The following is a 14095-nucleotide window of genomic DNA, read 5'->3' as shown; positions in this document are numbered from 1 at the left end:
CGGAGCACATTTCATTGTCAGTAACGGTAACTGCGTTGTAACGATGACAATTGTAATTAATTAGATTACCCGTTACTGAAAAAAATAACGCCGTTAGGTAGCGCCGTTTGTTTAAACGCCGTTATACCCAACACTGGGTAAGACCCAACGATGCTTCTCGGTTGAAATCTTTTTTTTGGAAGTAGAAATGTATCCGGGTCTTACAGGGTTAATGGGTTAATGTAAAGACATATTTTAAACTGTTCAACTGTTCTGAAATGTTTTAACTTTGGACTGACTTTGCAAAAAATATCAAATAAATGAACTTCGCCAAGTGAACCCAACATTCCTATTCTGGGAATTTCCACCCGTTTCGACTGGTATCAATGGACAAGACCGCAGTTATCAGTTGGGATCAGTACGATTGTTTCGAGCTAGTATGTTTCTCCAGTGTGGACACGCTGGTGTGTCTTCAGAGAAACAAACCGACTGAAACTCTTGTCACAATGTTTACACTGAAAAGGTTTTTCTCCAGTGTGGACACGCTGGTGTGTCTTCAGAGTACCAAACTGACTGAAACTCTTGTCACAATGTTTACAGTTGAATGTTTTTTCTCCAGTGTGGACAAGCTGGTGTATCTTCAGAGAACCAAACTGACTGAAACTCTTGTCACAATGTTTACACTGAAAAGGTTTTTCTCCAGTGTGGACACGCTGGTGTGTCTTCAGAGTACCTAACAGACTGAAACTCTTGTCACAATGTTTACACTGAAAAGGTTTATCTCCAGAGTGGATACGCTGGTGTGTCCTCAGATTTCCTGACAGACTGAAACTCTTGTCACAATGTTCACACTGAAAAGGTTTTTCTCCCGTGTGGATACGCTGGTGCTTCTTAAAGTCACCTGACTGACTGAAACTCTTGTCACAATGTTTACACTGAAAAGGTTTTTCTCCAGTGTGGACACGCTGGTGTGTCTTCAGAGTACCAAACTGACTGAAACTCTTGTCACAATGTTTACAGTTGAATGTTTTTTCTCCAGTGTGGACAAGCTGGTGTATCTTCAGAGAACCAAACTGACTGAAACTCTTGTCACAATGTTTACACTGAAAAGGTTTTTCTCCAGTGTGGACACGCTGGTGTGTCTTCAGAGTACCTAACAGACTGAAACTCTTGTCACAATGTTTACACTGAAAAGGTTTATCTCCAGAGTGGATACGCTGGTGTGTCCTCAGATTTCCTGACAGACTGAAACTCTTGTCACAATGTTCACACTGAAAAGGTTTTTCTCCCGTGTGGATACGCTGGTGCTTCTTAAAGTCACCTGACTGACTGAAACTCTTGTCACAATGTTTACAGTGGAAAGGTTTTTCTCCAGTGTGCACACCTCCACTTGTCTCCCCCCAATCATCACTGTCTTCAGTGACTTCAGTGTCAGATTCAAGTACAACTTCAACTTCAGAGCAGTCTTTAACGCGTGGAGGCTCCGGTTCCTCCTGGAGCAGACTGCAGGGACTCCTCTGCTGTTCAGGAGAAACTTCCTCTTTACACACAACCATGTGCGGGATGTCTAGGAGCAGAAACACAACATGATGGTCAACACCATAGATCAGTGTTTCCGAACCTGTGTGCCACGGCACTTTACTGTGCCGTTTGATGTGTCCAGGTGTGCCGCCTGATTTGACCGAAAATAACACTAACCCTCCCCCGAAAGCAATATTATAGCTACTGGGCTTCAGGCTTCCTATTGTTGCGTCGTTGTTGTTGTCACATGTCTAACCATTAGACGTGCGATAACGACGGAACAATATACTCTAACGACCCTCGGCCATTGAAATGTTAATGCAAAAGAGATGCATCCAGAAGACGCTACATTTCGCGCATATGCACGTAGACAGCAGACACATACAGTCCTACATGTCCCGACCCAAACACTGAGGAGGTAAAGTAAACGTGACGTTGTTGTGATTAAACATAACAGTTATAAATGTTTAGGTAAACATTTACGGATGTCAACAAAGTCTGTTCATGATTATTACTCATCTACAAACTGCTTATAAATCTTTATAAATGCTTTATAACAGGTTGTTATTGTAAAGTGTCACCGCCTTTGTTCAGGAGAAACTTCCTCTTTACACACAACCATGTGCGGGATGTCTAGGAGCAGAAACACAACATGATTTTCAACACCATAGATCAGTGTTTCCCAACCTGTGTGCCGCGGCACTTTACTGTGCCGGGACCCCGGTCAACTCCAATTTGGTTTGTGGCTGGGGACCCCCGGAAATGCTTTGGTCATTTCTCGCGACCACCGCCCCGCCCCCCCTCCCCACCACCAATACAAACTGACTGCAAAAATAACCGTAATAATAGAGAACATATATCATAAATGAATACTGAAACCAGATATAATCATTAAGGAAAGTTTATGCATGCACCACATACTATGTAAACTCTTAATTTCCATTTTCCAGCCATTCAATTTTGCGATCCCCCGAGGGGTCGCAACCCACGGGTTGAGAACCCCTGCTCTACACGATGGACATAGTTCTTCACTAAGGATGAAATAATTACGAGCAGATTTCAACATAACTGTTTAGGCTACATGGACGATACATTATTCTTGTTGCCTCAAAGAATCGTTAGGCTATATCACTTTTATGCACAATGTTGTACTGCCTGTTTTTTCTGTACATTTCCAACCACAGACCAACCATTATAAGTGGTGCGTAGTAGCAACAAGCAGCACTGCGCAATGTATGGACAAGCCGAGAGCTGTGTTCACCTACGTGCAACATCGGGGAAATGGCTCCCTCTAGAGGCTATACTCTAGCTATGAGGGTGTTTTGTTTAGAACCTCAACCAGGCCGAAGTCTTTGATTTTTTCTAAAACTGGACATCTTTGGGGGTCTTTGATAGATATGCATCATTATTTTTAAAGGGAAATGTCCCTGCTTCTCCCCCTTTAACAAACTATTTTAGAATCGGTTGGAATTTCTGTTCTGAGATTGGGAGTTCCAGGTTCAAGCAGTCCTTCTCAAATGCCTCCATGCTACCAAAATGTAACCAGGCATTTCTGGCTTTCATGGCTGGAGGTGGCTCTGATTCGTGAGCTGTGTGACAGACAAACCCTGTTCTAGATGCTTTGGCCTATAGAGCGTCGCAGTCCCGCCCCCTTTCATGACGACGCCAGGCCCAGGAAATGATTCCCAAATGCATTTTTCCCATAGACATTTCAAAAAGTATTTATTTAAAGACGGTTACGCCGCGGACAAAGCCAACTCGAGTTGTGACAACTCATGACAACAAACACAATATTTTGGACCAAACAAAATAATTTCAAAGAAGAAAAACAACAAAAAAAGTGTTTCTTCTTTCTAATTATTTGTTCGGCCCAAGAAAATGTCATGATTTGTCACGACAAGAGTTGGCTTTGTCCGCGGCGTAACAGTCTTTAAATAAATACTTTTTGAAATGTCTATGGGAAAAATGCATTGGGGAATCATTTCCTGGGCCTGGCGTCGTCATGAAAGGGGAATCATTTCCTGGGCCATGGTAGGGGGGCGGGACTGCGACGCTCTATTTCCACTCTGTAGAACAATGTGGTGCATGTTTTCTTTTTCTTTTATTGCATAATCAATTAATTGATTAAATACTTTATTAGGGAAACAATGTACATAGCACGCAGGTACGTACAGTAAAACATTTAGGGATAACGTCCTGGGGACTTGTTTCCATTGTGGTCCTACAATATCCGGATATTATAATTGTCATGATATGTTTTGCCAAGATGATCCTATATTGAAAATACGTACCGAGTTGTGGGTGGTCTTCAGGTTCCTCCTGTTTAATAGAAATGTCTTCAGGTTTCTCCTGTTTAACAGAAACGTCCCTGGCTGAGTCTGGAGAGTTCATCTTCACCTGCAGTCTGGACTCCACACACTGGTCTGAAAGGAAGCATGTGAATAAGGACTTTAATAACTGGAGACCTACTGGAGAATATATTAATAACAATAATATTTGCAGAAGCCAGGTAACCTAAGACCTAAGCCCAACTCTCCAACATATGAACCAGGATCTTGGGAAGATAAAGACATCGATATGTCTGCGTAAAGATCTTGCTTAATTTAAGATCACAAAATTCATCCGATCCCTAAGCTTATAAGCTAACTAAGCTAACGTATAAAATGCCCTTTCTAAAACGGTTAGTCCCAATACTTGATTCTGATTGGCTGGTTACCGTCACGTAAATTTCACCGATAAACCACACCTTCAATCACTTTGTATCATCCTGCAGCCTTGTAGCTGTACTGGGGAAGGGGAGCACTCGATTGCCTTACACACGCTGGCCGTGCGGGCGTGTAAGCACCGCCCACACTCATATGACTGTTAATATGTGGCTCCAGGCTAGCCTGGCTTGGCCAGCCTCATAACGGGGATTCACTGAAGATTCTTTCATATGCGGGGACAGGGCCGGATTTAGCCAGCCCCACTCAGAATTGTAAGGGGGGCGACTCCGCCGGCACGGGTGGGGTGTCAAACCCACATTGGGTGGGCAGGACGCACGTTTGGGTGGGCTATGCCCACCCCTGCCCCCCCCTAGAACCGGCCCTGTGCGGGGAGGAAACATCAGTTAACCCTCACTATGAGTCTGGCCGCGCCAGGCTAGCTCCAGGCAGCCCCGTAGGGACATCAAGCACTATTCTCCCGTCACATAGCCTACTTGCCGAGCAAAACAAGGAAGTGTGTGGCTCGCTCTGGTGGCGCAAAGCGTAGCTACTTTTGTGAATTTAATAGTTTTATGAGGTTAATATTGTTATATGTTTGTAACATAACTACGCCTCCCAGCCATTGTAAAATACCTGGTAACCTGAGACCTCTCGTGGCTTATTACTTTATTTTAGCCAGAAATACTTTTTTTTTCACCGGAAGGAAAAATCTTGGGTTTTTTTCTTGGCAATATCGGTAGAGGGCACAGTGGAGTAACTAAAAGTATTTTCCTATTCTGGCCAAAAAGTGCATTTTACACGTGTGGTGGGGGGCTCAGAGTGCGTGGAAAGTAGGCTTTCAACACAAGCCGTCTTTGTATTGGTGAGTAGGTAAAACGTTCTTTATATTTTCGCTACAGTCGAGAGGCTGGTCTGCATTTATGTGAGCGCCGGAAGTCAACAGTGACATACCGGTAACTCTAAATGCAACGGCATTAGAGCTAGGCTCTGGTCCATATATCCTCTTCCTCTCCCCCCAACCCCCCCCCCCCCCCCTTGTTTGTGCCGAATCTGGGTTGTACATCGTTCATTGCACTCCCTCTGGTGTTGTGGGTGTGGACTTTGTTAACATTAAGGAAGTATCTAGACAGGTACATGGGTATCTTGGTGGTGTATCGAATCTTGTAGACCAGACCCATTGCAAGATGCTGTACTCTGTTGTCGACCCTAAGCCATTCCAGCCTGTCGAAGTGGGCAGGGGTGAGGTGGGTTCGGGGGGCGAGGCCAAGTAGGAGCCTGACCAGTTTGTTTTGGGAAGTCTGGAGCCTAGTTTTAAGGGCCTTTGAGGTGCTGTGGTACCAGGAGGTGCATGCATAGTCAAAGAAACCTTGTACAAGGGCTCCTGTTAAGGTCTTCAAGGTGTTTTTGTTGACCAGGAGACCAGGAGATCCTGTAAAGGAATCTTGTTCTTTGGTTGACTTTTTTGATTACGTTGGTGGCCATTTTATCACCGGAAAGATTAGCCTCCAGGATGGAACCTAGGTAGGTAATTTCATCTTTACGTTTATCTTAACATTGTCACCCACTCTAACCAAGAAGCCATTTGCCTTGCTGAGATTACTAAATGCCAAAGAGAATGGATTCAGTTTTTCCCAGGTGTAAAGATAGTTTGTTATCAGCGAGGCAGGTGCAGATTCTACCGACACGGTGTCAAAAGCCTTTTGGAGGTCCAGCATGACCATGTCGCAGTATTTGCCAGCATCCACCTCATGTTTGATGTGGTCGCTCAAATAGAGAAGGCATGTGTCAGTGGAGTGGGATGTTCTGAAGCCAGTTTGGAACTCGTACATTCATTTATTTGTGGCAAGATACTTTTCAACCTGTTCATAGACTATTTTTTCCATCACTTTCGAGATGGAGCTTAGAATAGAAATAGGGCGGTAGTTGCCGGGGTCTAATTTACTCCGTTTCTTGTGCAAGGGGGTTACTTTGGCCAGTTTGAAATCTTGGGGGACCTGTCCCTGTTTGATGGAGAGGTTTACTATGTGGGTGAAAATTGGAGCTATAGAGATGGCTGAGTCTCTGAGAAATGTGGAGGGAATAGTTGATTGCCTAGCTTCCAGAGCTCACGAGGATTGTTTTTGTTTTCCTCTGCTTTATCATTGATAAAGTTACTTTTAGCTGATTTAGTCATGGTAGTTGTGGTATCCTGGGATAATGGTTTAGCCCATATAATGGTTTAGCCCGGACTCATGTTAATGACGTCAGATACGGTGCCCGCCAGTTTCATGTATGTAACCTAAAGAGTGGAAGTAAACAAGAGAACCTTCAGCTACATTGTCATCGTGTGGACATTCATTATTTCTGCTAGACACTAGGAGTGACGGCAGAACAGAAACATTACATGGTGTCAGAATTTTAAGCTTATTTTTTTTTCTCGACCGAAAAAAAAAAAAAAAGAGAAGAGAATGGAAAGTTCGGGCGTTCCGATGCCGAGAATGGACTGGGACTCGTCCAACCTACCCGATGCATGGAGAAAGTTTCGCCAGCATGTGGAGTTAATGTTTTCGGGACCTTTGTCTGCAAAAGCAGAGGAGGCGAAATGCAGCTACCTACTCCTGTGGATAGGAGAGAAGGGCAGAGACGTCTTCAATACGTGGACTCTGTCGGCAGACGAAAGGAAGGTACTGAAGACGTACTATGACGGTTTTGAAGCCTATGTTATACCCAAAGCTAACCCCATTTTTGCACGTTATAAGTTCCACGAAAGGATGCAAGGCGACAGTGAGAACTTTGATCAGTTTGTAACTGAGCTTAAGCTGCTAGTGAAGGACTGTAATTACGATAAAAGTGACGAAATGGTCAGAGACAGAATCGTGTTTGCCACTAACTCAGCAAGAGTGAGGGAAAAGCTACTATGCTACGGTCCAGATTTGACGCTGGAGAAGACGATCGACATTGCAAGATCACATGAAGTTTCACAGCAACAACTAAAAACAATGGAGTGTGCGACTGTGAGTGGAGCTAATCAGTCTGTCCACGCAGTTAGCAGCAGGAGACCATTCAAACCGGACCAAGCACGTTATGGTCGCAAAGCAGTAAGCAAGGCTGACGTCATGCAGGAGGACTGTGGAGCATGCGGGAGAGAGCACAGCCGTGCTGAGGAATGTCCAGCTAAGGGACGTCAATGTAACAACTGCAACAAATTCAACCACTTTGCCAGGATGTGCAGGTCAGCACCACAGCGACGTCAGATCAAGCCACAGGCAAAGAGGATGCATGCTATATCTGACACTGGTGAGCAGCAAAGTGATGATGAACTGTACATTGACACAATAACGAAACAGCATGCAAACACAGACAAAGAACAAGCCTTTGCAGAATTACAAATTGGAAAACAGAGGCACAAGCTAAACTTCAAAATTGACACAGGTGCCCAGGCTAATGTAATACCAGCAAACACATTCCATGAGCTATTTGGAAATGTAGTATTAAGCCCACAAGCCAGCAAGCTCTCAGGCTATGGTGGGCATGTGCTTACTGTAAAAGGGGCCTGCAGGCTAACATGCAGATATAAAGAGAAGACAGTCATGCTTGACTTTGATATAATTGATGCCAACGCTCCACCTGTGTTGGGCATGAGAGCATGTCTAGACCTGAATTTGGTCAAAATAATCCATACGGTCGATGCACAGCCCAAACCACACATGAACATCATGGATGAATATGCAGATGTGTTTGAAGGCATTGGACTGTTTCCCGGTGAGTGTACCATTCACCTCAAACCTGACGCAACACCAGTGGTGTGCCCACCTCGCCGCATACCATACGCCCTACGCAGTCGGCTCAAAGATGAACTGGATGAAATGGAGAAAATGGACATTATCCAGAAGGTCACTGTGCCAACAGACTGGGTTAATGCACTGGTGGTTGTAGAAAAGCCCAAAACGGGAAAGCTTAGGATTTGTCTAGATCCCCGCCCCCTGAACAAAGCCATCCAGAGACCCTACTACCCGCTCCCTACTCTAGATGACATTACCCCAAAATTAGCGGGTGCACAGTATTTCAGTGTGCTAGACGCCAGGTCTGGGTACTGGACAATAAAACTCAGCCATGAGTCATCCGTTCTCACCACGTTCAACACCATCTATGGCAGATATAGGTTCAATAGACTCCCATTTGGAATCATATCTGCACAAGATGAGTTCCAGAGACGGGTGGATGAGGCCTACGAGGGACTCCCGGGCGTCGCCGCCATTGTCGATGACATCATTGTGTATGGCCGCACGAAAGAGGAGCACGATGCCAGCCTGCGTGCCATGCTAGAGAGAACCAGACAGATAGGAGTAAAACTGAACAAGGACAAGAGCACCATCTGTGTGACAGAGGTGAACTACTTTGGACACACACTGACACGAGAAGGTGTCAGACCTGACCCCAACAAGGTTTCGGCAATCAAGGACATGGCCGCGCCACGGAGTAAAGCAGAGCTGGAGACAATATTGGGCATGGTCACATACTTGTCAAAATTTGCCCCCAGACTCTCAGAGGCAACAGCCCCGCTCCGTCAACTGTTGAAAGAGAGCAGTGAATTTGTATGGGACTCGAACCATGATGTTGCGTTCCAGCAAGTGAAAAGCATCTTAACACAAGAGCCAGGTCCAGTACTTGCCTACTTTGACCACACAAAGGATGTGAAACTGCAGGTCGATGCCTCCAAATATGGATTGGGAGCAGTCCTACTGCAGCAAGAGAAACCAGTCGCATACGCATCCAGAGCACTGAATGAGACTGAAGTAAATTATGCTCAGATCGAAAAGGAGCTATACGCCGTGCTCTTTGGATGTAAGCGATTCCACCAATACCTGTACGGACGTCAGGTGATCGTCGAGTCAGACCACAAGCCACTGGAGACAATTATGCGCAAACCCCTTGCAGCGGCACCGCCAAGGCTCCAACGCATGATACTTCAGTTACAAAGATACAGCATTAACATTGTTCACAAGCCTGGAAAGCAGATTCCAGTAGCAGACACACTATCTAGGAAGCCGCTAGTGTGCTGTGATGACTCACTGAGTGAGGGCATGGACTCACAAATACACTCAGTTGTAAGCAGTGCTCCTGTGAGTGACCGGAAAATGGAAGACATCAGAACTGCTACAGCCAAAGACGAGCAACTCTCAGCCTTGAAGAAGATTATCCAATCAGGGTGGCCGGACACTGCAAAACAATGCCCCCCTGCCATCACTGAATATTGGAACCACCGGGATGAAATAACAGAAACGAATGGCATTCTGCTTAAAGGTGAGAAAATCATCGTGCCACACTCACTCAGAGCTGACATGCTTTCACGCATACACACAGGCCACTTCGGCATGGAGAAGTGTAAGCAGCGGGCGAGAGATGTTATATTCTGGCCAGGGATGTGCAAACAAATAGAGACACTAGTTGGATCTTGTAGCATTTGCCTCGAACGACGCAACTCCATCCCCAAAGAGCCAATGCTGTCACACCCCATTCCAGACCGACCTTGGCAGGTGATAGCCACTGATCTGTTCAAATGGAACAACACTGACTATATAGTTGCAGTTGACTATTATAGTAGGTATTTCGAGGTAGAGAAAATCACTAGCCTCACATCCACCGCTGTGATCCAGAAACTCAAGGCCATGTTTTCCAGGTTCGGGATTTGTCAGAAATTGCTCAGCGACAATGGACCTTGCTATAGCTCGCAAGAGTTCAAGAACTTTGCGAATACATGGGATTTTGAGCACATCACAAGTAGCCCTCTGTACCCGCAGAGCAACGGGCTGGCTGAGAAAACTGTGCAAACAGCCAAAGCCATCATGGACAAAGCACATGCACAGAGGTCAGATCCATATCTCAGCCTGTTGGAATACAGAAACACACCAGTAGACGGATTCAAGTCACCAGCACAGCTGCTGATGAGCCGATGTTTGCGCTCAATCCTTCCAACCACTGAGAAACGGCTGCGACCAGAACTTGCCTGTCGCAGTGCAGTTCTAGGCAGACGAGAACTGTGCCAAAAACGACAAAAGCAATACTACGACAGAAATGCCAGACCACAGCCTGCACTGCCAGTAGGAGCCACGGTCCGCTTCCAGCAACCAACAGGGACGTGGAAACCCGCCACGGTCGTCGGATCAGCAGGGACCCAGCGATCCTACAACATCATCACGGATGGGGGCCACTCGCTCCGGCGCAATCGGCGTCACCTCCTACGGACCACCGAGGGAGATGCAGGTCACGAAATTGCAACGGATGGTCAACAGGTCGAGCCTCAGGCCACTGAGACTTTACAGCAGACTGTTGCAAATTCCCCAACTGTGCCACCACAATGCACTACTACCAGGTCAGGCCGCTTAGTTAAGCCAAGAGCCGTTTTGGACCTGTGACTGTTATTACACTGATGTTGTTAAAAAAAAAAAAAAAAGGAGGGAAAGATGTGATTTGCGATTGATTGATGTTATGGTGTTATAATTGAATGCACTTATTTTGTTGCCTAACCCATTTGTTCTTCCCCAGTGAGTACACAAGACTGTCTGAAAAGTTGATAAGTTTTGTGCTTTGATTTTCAGCTATGTGTCATGCTTCTCCTTTAAAAGAAGGGGGATGTGGTATCCTGGGATAATGGTTTAGCCCATATAATGGTTTAGCCCGGACTCATGTTAATGACGTCAGATACGGTGCCCGCCAGTTTCATGTATGTAACCTAAAGAGTGGAAGTAAACAAGAGAACCTTCAGCTACATTGTCATCGTGTGGACATTCATTATTTCTGCTAGACACTAGGAGTGACGGCAGAACAGAAACATTACAGTAGTTACAATACAGGTTCCATCTCTCTCTCTCTCTCTCCTGTTTTCCTCTCTGCCGGACTACCACCCACTGCTCACTAGCAGCTTTTCCCACTGCGTGCGAGGGTTTACAATTCCACGAAAATAAACCAAACAACGTAACTACTCACCGACACAAAGCCTGCTAGACCTTGGTAAAAGTATATTCTCGAAGCTGGGAAGCGTCTCAGGTCCCCAGCTTCTCTCTAAAATGAACTATTTTAGTCATTAAATAAAATGAATCCAACCATGATCGGCGCAGGCAAAACCCGGAAATGCCGTAGTAGAAGAAATGACTGTCCGGTACATTGCTGTATTACAATGGCACAAAGGGCATTTTAGAGAGAAGCTGGGGACATGAGACGCTTCCCAGGTTCGAGAATAGACTTTTACCAAGGTCTAGCAGGCTTTGTGTCGGTGAGTAGTTATGTCGTTTTGTTTATTTTCGGGGAATTGTAAACCCTCGCACGCAGTGGGAAAAGCTGATAGTGAGCAGTGGATGAGAGTCCGGCAGGGCGTCAGTGAGAGAGACTCGCTGTAAGCACAGAGCTAAGTAAAGACACAACGTGAATCAGTTCACCATCTTACCTGCTGTGTTTCAGTGGTTGAGCTGCTAACAAACAAACGTCCTCCTGCTGCTTAACGAGCTGTTTTCAAAAGACACCTTTTAGTTTTACTGTTATTATTAAAGTGTCAACAGTCCGGCGAACACACTATAGGGTTGTGCACATGCGCACTAGCGCTGCTGCTGGAGCGTGCACGTACCATAAACGGTCGCTAGGGGGAGCCATGTTACAGCGAAATACTATGCCGCATATACATTAGCCTGGCTAATAAACCAGACTCAAATCACACTGTCGCGTAATCCGCCGGCAGGCAATTTATTTTTTTGCCAACGGATGATTCGGTCTGGCTTATTAGCCAGGCTACATATACATTACACCAGTCGTTTTCAACCAGTGGTCCTCCGTCCTTGAGGGAGTTCCAGGTGGTCCCCAGCTAAATGGTGGAGAGTTGGTAACCAAATGTTTTTCTAATAAGCGTCTTATTAGATATTTAACCCATATCTTCAACTCTTGAGTGTAAAATTAAACCAAATGGACCCATTTCATTTTACACTATCAAAAGTTAAACATCTGCATTACTTAATTTACAAGAAGTATAGACAATTAGAGAATGTAGAAGAATTGTTATTTTGATCAACGTGTCAGCTAAGTGTAAGTCTTGCTCGGCGGCCTGATGACAGGCAAGCAATGCGAATAGTGATGGGAGATTAATCGGCAAACACAAATCGGCCGATTTTAGTTGTTTTTTAGCATTTAATTATATCGGATATCAATATCGGCCAAAATGTCTCATCGGCACATCCCTTATATACACATCCCATATATATATATATATATATTATTTTTTATTTATTTGTATTGGAGTCCTTTGTCAGTGATTATTGCCACGACAGTGATGCGGTCAGGAACGAGACGTAGTCACTGAAGTGGCATTAATCGCGTTAAACCACACCCTCAAGTGTAATATTGCAATTATACAACAGTTATACACCTATACAGTTATACACCTATACCACCTAACGCGTGGAAGGAACACGTTATTCCAACCAGTTCCTTTCCCCTCCATCAGGCGCCCCGGCTGGCCAGGGGGAGGCAGTTTAGGATGTTTTTGAGAGGGTACCTACCCTAGGGGACACGGGGAGAACATGCAAACTCCACACAGAAAGGCCCTTTCGCCAACCCCGCCTCGGGTATGGGCACTGTGGACGTGGAGGAGGAAACACGCCGCCAGCACCCACTGGCCCCAGGACCTTCTAGCTGTGAGGCGACAGCACAGCACTACCAACTGTGCCACCGTGCAAAAAAAATAAAACATATTTTTTTAATGACAGAGGTAGTCACTACGACCACAAATGTCTCAAGAAACTAGCTAGCCTAGCCACCGAGTTTGCTGCGCTCTGGGAAAACAGAGCAGCTGAATTCTTTGTTTTGATTAGGTGTGGCGTGGTGCTCATTTGAACCATGGCTAGAACTTAGAAGGCTGTTTCAACAGGCTGCTTCCTCGAAACGACCTGTTGTATAATGATAGTTTTTGTGCCTTTATTGATAGTTACAGTGAAGATGGACAGGAAAGAGGGAGGGAGAGACAGGAGACGGGAGAGACATGCAGCAAAGGTCGTCATCATGAATAGGTCTCGAACACGCTGTCAGGCCAGAGCCTATAATATAACACATATAAATGAATGAATGAATGAATTATTTTCCCTCTGAAGTGCCCATAGCACAGCGACATACTGAAACTCAATTCATTCCATCAAGAAGACATTCAAACCACACAATCTGTCAATGTCTTGATGTAAAGGTTACAACTAAACACACTCTACAAACATTTGTCGTCTGACTCACACCATATATGGACCTATCACCGGAAATGACCCAAATGTTTTTAGAAAAAAAATTAGAATAAACTTAGACTAACAAATGGATAGAGTGAGTGTGTGTGTGTGTGTGTGTGTGGGATATGTGTCATCTTATTTTATAACATCTAATCGGATCATGTCACAATACAGTTTTCTGATATAAATCAATCAAGCAATCCATAATGCCACCAAAGGTCACTGATCCTGGTGGAGACAATGATGACATTTCAGCCAAGAGAGTCCAGATGACAGCACCTACAACACCATTGATAATCAATCAAGTGATGCAATGGAATTCAATATCACGCTGGGTGTGGCTTAAATGATGTTAGTTTCACAGATTGTGATTTAAAAAATATACAGTAAATTGAAGATCAATTGCATTTAAGTATACTGTAAATGGTGTGAGCTGCATTTACCATTTTTAGACTATAGCCTAGCACCTTTACAACAGCCAAAGCTGACCAAAGTGCTGAACAGAGTGAAAACAAGACAGTATAGCATAGCAATAAAAAACAATGAAAAGAGACAATAAAATAAAAAACAGAGCATACAATAGCACAGAGCTGGAAATCAATATACAGGTAAATCAGGTGCAATTAAAGGCGAGGGAGAACAGATGAGTTTTGA

The 14095-nt window shown here is 44.9% G+C and overlaps 1 protein-coding gene across 1 annotated transcript; it reads right to left on the bottom strand.

The window, feature by feature from the left end:
* Positions 1–212: 212 nt before the first annotated feature.
* LOC306943194 (uncharacterized protein) lies at positions 213–11766 on the bottom strand. The gene is made up of 3 exons (XM_079529397.1): positions 11629–11766; positions 3792–3923; positions 213–1546 (listed from the first exon to the last, which is right to left on the bottom strand). Exons 2-3 carry the CDS (start codon positions 3889–3891, stop codon positions 414–416), a joined length of 1233 nt encoding a protein of 410 aa, XP_079385523.1. The 5' UTR covers positions 3892–3923; positions 11629–11766; the 3' UTR covers positions 213–413.
* Positions 11767–14095: the final 2329 nt, after the last annotated feature.

Source organism: Electrona antarctica (genome assembly GCF_951216825.1).
Source record: "Electrona antarctica genome assembly, chromosome: 19".
Lineage (NCBI taxonomy): Eukaryota > Metazoa > Chordata > Actinopteri > Myctophiformes > Myctophidae > Electrona > Electrona antarctica.
This window is presented reverse-complemented; position numbering and strand designations above follow the sequence as displayed.